The sequence below is a fragment of the Kryptolebias marmoratus genome, linkage group LG20 (genome assembly GCF_001649575.2).
Source record: "Kryptolebias marmoratus isolate JLee-2015 linkage group LG20, ASM164957v2, whole genome shotgun sequence".
Taxonomy (NCBI): domain Eukaryota; kingdom Metazoa; phylum Chordata; class Actinopteri; order Cyprinodontiformes; family Rivulidae; genus Kryptolebias; species Kryptolebias marmoratus.
This window is the reverse complement of record NC_051449.1, coordinates 7,527,105-7,535,336: the sequence shown is the minus strand read 5'-3', so window position 1 is coordinate 7,535,336 and position 8,232 is coordinate 7,527,105. Positions and strand designations below refer to the sequence as shown.

Genomic DNA, 8,232 nt, shown 5'->3' with positions numbered 1-8,232 from the left:
TTTTTTTTTTTTTTTTTTGCTGGTGCAGGAAAGTGATACTGTTTGCAATGAATGACTTATAAATGTTTTTGTTTTAAATTGTGTATTTCTATGAACATGTAAATACATGGATTTGTGTTGTACTTTCTGTTTTAGAAGAATGCTTTAACGTTTGTTGTCATTTTACATCACTTTTGCACTTTGGAAATATTTTTACATGCTATTTATTATATATATATATACATATATATGTATATATATCCCATTTCTGTCCTTAACCTCCCACACAGACTCCGGCCATATGCTCCCTATTTTTCTCTCTCTCTCCCTCTGTCGCACCGAGCTTAATGAGCTGCATGAATGTAGGGGTGCGTGTACACGTTTGACCCCGTGCTAAACTGCAGCGTGCCGCCCTGTGAACTCTGTGGGCGTGAAGCACCCTCCTTCCTCCACTCCTCTGCACCCTCATCCCCAAAGCCTCTAAGTGATGCCTCAAAAGGAATTTGAAGATGCTTCTCCTGCAACCACACACGTTAATTCACAAACACACACACACACACAAGGTGAAACTGTGCGTGGTCTTGGTGATCTATAGTGAAATGGGCCTCAAGAGACACTTTTAAAGGCCCCAGAAGGACCTCCAGTAACCCTGACAAAAGGAAAACAGATAAGCAAGGAAATAAAGACATAATTTGGCATAATTGCATGGCATAATTTTTCTCTGCAAAAATGTAGAATTATGATTATTAACAACAAGTCTAATGCCACTCTAGTTGACCTATCAACACCAAGTGGAGCGAAAGGACAAAAAGTTGCTCAGACGTAAGAGTTTTGAGCAAACTGTTGCACATGTGACGTTTATTTACACAAACTACAGATTTACCAGGCCTTTTTGAAACTGTATTTTGACACATTTCTTCTCAGACTTGATGGGCTGGGTTCCTATTAGCTGCTTGGAAATAGATGGTCAGGGTTAATGGGAGCTGATGTCAGCTCTTCAAGGTTTTGAAAGTGTAACTTCTCTTTAATTTAATTTTCAGCAGAATCCTGACACAAGTCTGATCACAAGGCTTAAAGCTCCAAGATTAGCTGGCAGGATGTCTCTTCTGGCTCGGTTTGTTGTTTTTAGCAACTTAATGACCTTGTGCAATGAATGTGAACACAGCTTATAAATGTAGCTGCTGTTATTAACTGTTGATGGTCCAGCACAGGAAAAAAAACAGCATTTTTACAGTGGAAATTACTTAAAGATTACAGGGATTTATACAGATTTAAAAAGTGTCACGTTTTGTTTTGATTTTTTTTCTTTGTTTACTGGCCATAAAATCTCAATAATTGATTTATTCAGTGAGCTCATCCTGCTTTAGTCATCATATTTATCCTTTCAAAACAGACAGAAAAGCTGCGAACAGGCTGATATATTCCGACAAAAATATTATTTAAATAAAATAAAGCACCTCACGGGTATTTCCAATAGAAAGGAAAACTGTTGATCGTGTTTTTGTTCTTGAGGAGATGGCTTGTCGTTTAGTAATGTTGCCTCAGGGGATCATCGACTCCACTTCTCTCCAAACTGGGAGGATCAACTGCCTGCGCTGTCTGGATGACATCCAACACCTCCTGCGCGTTTCTGACACAAATCAGCCATCTGATCAGCTGGAAGGTAGTCAAAATACTGTATTTTTTTTCATCTTATAAAAGAAAACGTCGACTTTAACTTTTTATATTAAAACGTGAGTTACAGGAAACATATTATGTTTTAATGAAAGACATTTGAAATCGACATCTGGTGGTAGTTTTTTAAAAATCAGAAGGCGCATCTTGTTGCTTCCCCTCACAGGCCTGCAGTGAGCTGCCACATCCCTCAGAGGTTATGCACGATTACTTCATCCATTTTCGGGCAAAAAGAGATAAATAAATAAATAAAAATAACGCCTGCGGCGGTTTTATCTCGATTTCTTCTCTCACTATTGTTGTTATTATTTTTTTCTTCTTCTTCTTAATTGCCATCTGCTGTCGATCATTGCCACAGAAAGCTGAGAAGATGGGCCACAACATAAAGCCTCCCACAGCCTCTTCTCCTTCCTCTTCGTCGTCTCTTTATTTTGAGTTTTATTGCGACAAAACACATCACAAGACATGAACACATTACTTCACGAATATTTCGATCCATAACGGGTTTTCAGAAGTGCGCGTGAGTGTGTGTGCGTGTGCGTGTGTGTGTGTGTGTTTCAAACGAGCAAAAGCGGAGGTGAATTATAAAAGATGTCCTCCAACAACCGGTTCAAATAATAAATATTGATATTAATCATAAACAGGATTCAGGAGCACAGTCAGCAACATTGTGCAGAAATACATGAAGTGCGTCGCAGCAGCATAAAAAAAGAAGTTCACACCAAACAATCCAGAACTTTCATTTCGTTGCATATCACTTTTTTTCCTTCTATTTCTTTTAAGGCATGTGACTTTTTTTTTGTTTTGTTTGTTTCTTTGACACAAACACTTGTCCTTCCGACTTTCAGCTGTTGGTGAAATATACAACAAGGCAACAGAAAAACAAACTTTACATGTGTAGAAATTCACATAAAAGCTCACAGTCTGACTTTTTTTTTTTTGACAATATTCGTTTGTTTGTTTTTTCTATAATATGTTATTCACATTCAAATGGACCGACTTCAAAATAAATACATAAATAAATAAATACAGTTAGAATTTACATTCACCTCGTGACCGCACGATTCACTTTAAATACGTTTGACCTTTTATTCACCCCAAACTTACAGTTTTTGGGGGTGACATGATCCTCAGCTTGTCTCCAAAGTTTTCTTGTAGTCTAATTATTTCCCTACAGCACCCTTCTTTTTAAAAATATGTCTTAAATTGAGAGAAATGCCCTGTGATGAGACATTTTGTTTAATTTCTAATACGCAAAGATTGCATTTTGCTAGATTGCATAGCTCCGTTGACTTTTATTGCCACCACACTGATTCACTGAACTCCAATCAGCAAACTTCCCAGACTATAAGAAAGGTCTTTAAGTTTCTGTTTCTGCAGTTACTTATTTTACTTAATATTTATGCTAACAACCATATTTTTAAACAGTCAATTTTAGTTTAAAATCACTGCAATAAATACTGGAAATTATCTGCTCAAAATTTAGAATTTCACACCTGACCTGAGTGGATAAAATAGTAGCATCAAATTGTTTTAATAATTTAATTTTCAAAGATCTAAGACCTTTGTCAGAATAAATGTCTTAATTTTTACCAGACGTCCTTGCGCTCTTTTCTCTCTTCTTTATCAACATAAATCTGTCAGAACAGGAACTGTTTGCAATGTTATTTTTGAATTTATCAAAAAAAAAGCACTGAATGTTTAAAAATGTCTTGTTAAAATTGCCTCTTTTTTTGTTTTTTACCTGCGCATCAGCGTGTCTGAGCGCGTGCTGTTCCTCGCTCTACATCCGTGCAGAGACATTGCATGTGCAGCTCGAACTTTGCCCAGCTGACTGATTAATTGTGGAAGGAGCCATTAACTTCCCCTTGTGCTTGAAAGGACTGGCTGCGGACGTGGAGATCGTAGGGGAAACGGGCCTCTGGGGACACTCGGTACATTGAGTTCGGCGCCAGGGCCGCGCGTCCTGGCGCGCCGCAGTAGCGCATGCTATAGTGGCTGCTCTTGGCGTAATCCGGCGGCTCCTCGTGTTTGAGGGAGAAAATCCCGTTAAAGTTCATCGGGGGGCTCAGCTGGCCGTCGAAATGTGGGCTCCCGCCTTCCGGGGACGGGTTCTCGAAGTAGGGCTCATAGGAGCTGCTGTAGCCGTAGTGTCGGAACGGCTTGGTGCTGGTGTCCAAGCTGCCGCCGCTGTGGCCTGGGGGCGAGTTTATGTCCGTTCCGGTGTACGAGTACATGGTTTCGTACGGCGATCTGCCAGAAAACATCACCTCGCCGTTGTGGTCTGTGAGAAAATTTCTTGCGTTCAGCTGCAAACAGCCGGCCACTAAGTTGGTGGTCGGCTGAGATAATCCTTTGCACAAAGTCTGAACGAATGCTAAGAGGTCCGGTCTCTTCCCTGCGCTCAAGGTCTCTGACAAGGCCCAGATGTAGTTTTTAGCCAACCTGAGCGTCTCAATCTTGGACAGTTTTTGAGTTTTTGAGTAGCACGGCACAACTTTGCGCAGACTCTCCAGCGCAGCGTTCAGGCCGTGCATCCTGCTGCGCTCCCGGGCGTTGGCTTCCTGGCGCCGGAGTTTGGCCCTGTCCATCTGCTCCTTCCCGGCCTTCTTTTTCCGGGGACCTCGCTTTTTGGGAAGCCCGTTCTCGTCCTGGTCGTCCTCTCTTTCGTCCTCCTCCCTGTCGGAAATGTCGTCCTCGGCCTCCCTCATGATGTCTGGCTTGGACCTGTCTGCGTTGTGCTGTCGCTCCTGCTCTAGGCTCACAGGTAGGCTTTCGCGGGGATAATTGGCACCAAAGCGCGGCTCACACATCATATGGGGTTCCTCGAATGGCAGCGTCAACATATCTCCTGTAAAAAGCAGAGTGGAAGCATGAGAGCAAAGAACAGGCTTTTGAAGGTTGTCAGTTAATTACCTTGTGAATGAGTCTTCCCAAGAGGAAAAGTAACAAATTGGCAACCTAGGCCAAAGTGACAGCATTTACCTTTTCAAAGACACTCAGCTTCACTGTCTTTTGACATGAGAAATAATAATATAAATATGTTTGATGCTGTTTGTTGCATCATATTTGAGGAGACAAGTAAAAAGACCTTGGTTATTTGTTTGAATGCTAAAACAAAATCGTTTATCAAACAGGATATTTGGGGTATTTAAATTGCATTAAAAGGCTATTAATAGTCAAAAATACATAAGTAAAAACATCACTAACCTCTGGTCAGCGTGCACCTTGCATGGCCCCAAATATCACCCCTGAATCTCCGCTGCAGCTGCTTCTCCTTCTCCTTCTGCAAATCCTCACTGTTTTCAGGATCGAGCTGAAAGCCGCGCAGCCTCTGTTCTCCTCTCTCCCCTTCCCTCTCTCTTTGAGGAATGACACTCATGCCAACAGCGGGTACCCATGCCATCTGCCGCTGACGTCTTGTGGCAGCCGAGACCACGTGCTCAGTGTCCCGTGGGACCTCCACTCCGTACCGATCATCTGGCAGCTCCAGTAATAGGCACCAGGAGGCCCACGTTTACCGTCAAAAACACAGACCGGAGAGGGATAACAACTAATACCTGCATCTCCTGCATCTCCCCAAGTACAGAAGAACTGATGCACTTTTGTCTGGAAGAAAGGAAGGATGTGCAGGAGGCTGCAGGCTTTCTCAACAAGTAGGTGGACAGAAAGACAGCTAGGTCACAGTTTGACCAAAACCATTAAAGCAGGTTTATATTCATATGTAATATTTGCATTAGACATTTTGTTTGGGCTGCAGGTCCTGCTCTAATAGGTCACACTTAAATCCACTTTATCATCTTTGCTTAGTATGTTACAAATTCCATGCTTATAGGCTTTTTATGTCAAAAAATAAATGTGATCTGATATTTGGACTTTCAGAATCCACAGCTTTTCTCAGTTGTGAATAAATGTTTGACATATTGTGTCACCAACTTCTCGTTAAGAGCTCTTAAAATAAATTAAAAGTTAACTAAATCTTGTTCTCTGTGATCTAATCAGTCTCCTACCACATCATGTCTGATAATGATGCCATAAAATCAACATACTTGACCATTTGATGCTCATCTGTGGCATCATGAAAGTCCTACAGAGAGCATTTTTGGCCCCGATGAATTTTTCAGGACCTATGGGAGTGTCATCTTGAAAATCAAAAATATTCTCAATCAAGTTTAATAATTTTATGATTCAATTGATTTTCCGAAGACCTTTTTGTTTAGTGCTCTACAAAAGTCTTTAGCCACTTTTCATTTTTTGACATTTTTAATGCATTTTGTTCCAGTCCTTGACATTTTCAGAGGACTGTGTTGTTGTCTTTTATCCAACTTAACGCTGTCCTGTGAATTATGCAACCGTATATTGGCATCCAAACTCGACAAATTTCCAAACTGTTTTGTTTACACACAACATACTTGGTAACTTAGCCAATTTATTTTCAATTTTAGCCCACTACTTCCAGCAACTTGTCACAAAAACATACGTAATTTATTCATATTTCCTTAAAAGCATCAACAAAAATGCCACGATGGCAGTTTTACAAGCATAAAAGAGTATATTTTCACCAATAAAGTAATTTTTGTTGAATCTGCAAACTTGGCTTATTTCAACACTGTTAAACATGGCCTTAAAATAAAAGAACAAATTAAAACATGGACAAGTTGAGAACATAAGACAACATGTAAGCCCAAAAAATTATCTGCAGCAGATGGATTGATTGCCTAAGAAATGGGAAGAAATCCATCAAAGATTGACTGAGAACCTAAAAGATACACCACTTTTACATAATCCATCTTGAAGATGATACATCTGTCTTTGGAAATCACCTTGTTGAAGCAAAAATACAGGTTTTATAGGGTTGAAACTGGAAACATTAATCAGCCATAAAAAAACAAAAACAAAATGCATCTTCTCTTTAACATAGTGTGCATCCAGTTTTAGTTTCAGTTTACTTTGAGACTGTCCATATTCTGTTATCTTTTTAAAAATATGCACCTTCTAGCCGAAGTGTTAAGTGCATGAAAAAGTACCATTAGACATTGTCCTGGTAACCAACAAAATTCAGTGCATTAAAGTTACATTAAGTTTTAAGTTGCATAACTTTATAAGCTCAGGTCTTGATTTTTTTCCTAAACTTACATTCATCTATTTACTTTCCTTGCTTTTCCTTGCAGGGTCGTGAGGATCTGGGTGAGAGGCTAAGACTAAAATAAGTACATTTAAAGACAAAAAAGTAAAACGTTTTTGCATTTTGGTTTTAAACAGTGGACTCCAGGCTTTGATTCAGTGACTCTTTCTTCCCTCTCCTTTGCAGGACTGTGTTGCTTTTTCCTAGGACAGCACTTCTCATTGATACTGCCCATAATACACGTTGGAAACAGTCATAAATATACAGCCATCGCATCAACTAGAGATAACACAAGTGGGTTGAAGACCCTAATTTATAATGTTTAGGAGTTTGCAGAAATTTAAGATTTCTGCAGTTTGCCCTGCCCCATTTAGAGTCAATTTATAGGAGCAAAAGGTAAAAATTAAAAAAAATATTTAGTCTGTACACAGTCAGTAAATGTACCAAACTAAATTTCTAATTTTCTAGAGTTTTTATTGGTGTAAAAAGTCTTACATCCAACCGGATGGACCAACAGAAAGTCCAAGGTTACAAAGATCGAATGAGACAAAAAGTGTAACCAGAGATTTTGTTTGCATTTTTTGTAAAACAGATTAAGAAATTCCAGTGGATGGCTTACAAGCCGAAGAGTATTCACAGTGTTGATGCCTTACTATCATAGACATTAAGCACACCCAATGGAGAAGGCCCAATGGCTTGCTGCCAAATCCACACTGGGGCACAGCTGGCACTCGATATGGGTATATGCACTCCTCAGTTATGTGGAACACTCACACACACAGTTGCACACAGAAATGTATTTCTCTGTGAACGACCTTGTTGCAAGGAGAATCAATTAAAGCAACTTATCAATCTCTCTGTATTGGACATTAGAAGTCTTCGATCAGTATGAGTATGAGTCTGGCTGCAGAACGCAGACCGCAGAACCACCAAAGGCCCGGCAAAGCAGCGCCTTCAGCAATGACAGTGACAGCACACACACACATACGCAACGTGGCGAATGTTCCAACACCTCACCTAATGTGAGCGAGACGTTACAGCGAGCATGTGTTCACACAAATACAGGCGAGTGTGGACAATCACATACTGTATGAGCACACATACGGATGCATGAAAATGTAGAAAAAACAACATAACAAAAAAAAAAAAATAATAATACAGTCTTTTCATCACTGCCTACCCCCCTAAAATGCTTCATCTGGTCTGCTGATCGTTCTGGTCCAGTACACACACACAAACATACACACATGCACACACACACACACACTCACACACCAGCAGTAGCATCTGAAGAGTCAAACTCCCCATCTCAGACTAATCAGTTGACTGCACTAATTGCAAATGCAAATATGCAAATTTATATTAATTAATTACTCCACTAATTAGTTCTCTTGTCTTTTCAGGTAATAAATCATGGTGTGGTTGAGAGAGAAAGAGACGTGGTGGTGATCTTT

General features: G+C 40.1%; 1 protein-coding gene across 1 annotated transcript; it reads right to left on the bottom strand.

Annotated features, from left to right (window-relative positions):
* Window positions 1–871: 871 nt before the first annotated feature.
* On the bottom strand, window positions 872–5,025 carry neurod6b (neuronal differentiation 6b). Its single transcript, XM_017410862.3, has 2 exons — window positions 4,864–5,025; window positions 872–4,504 (listed from the first exon to the last, which is right to left on the bottom strand). Exon 2 carries the CDS (start codon window positions 4,497–4,499, stop codon window positions 3,492–3,494), a length of 1,008 nt encoding a protein of 335 aa, XP_017266351.1. The 5' UTR covers window positions 4,500–4,504; window positions 4,864–5,025; the 3' UTR covers window positions 872–3,491.
* Between the last annotated feature and the right edge of the window lie 3,207 nt (window positions 5,026–8,232).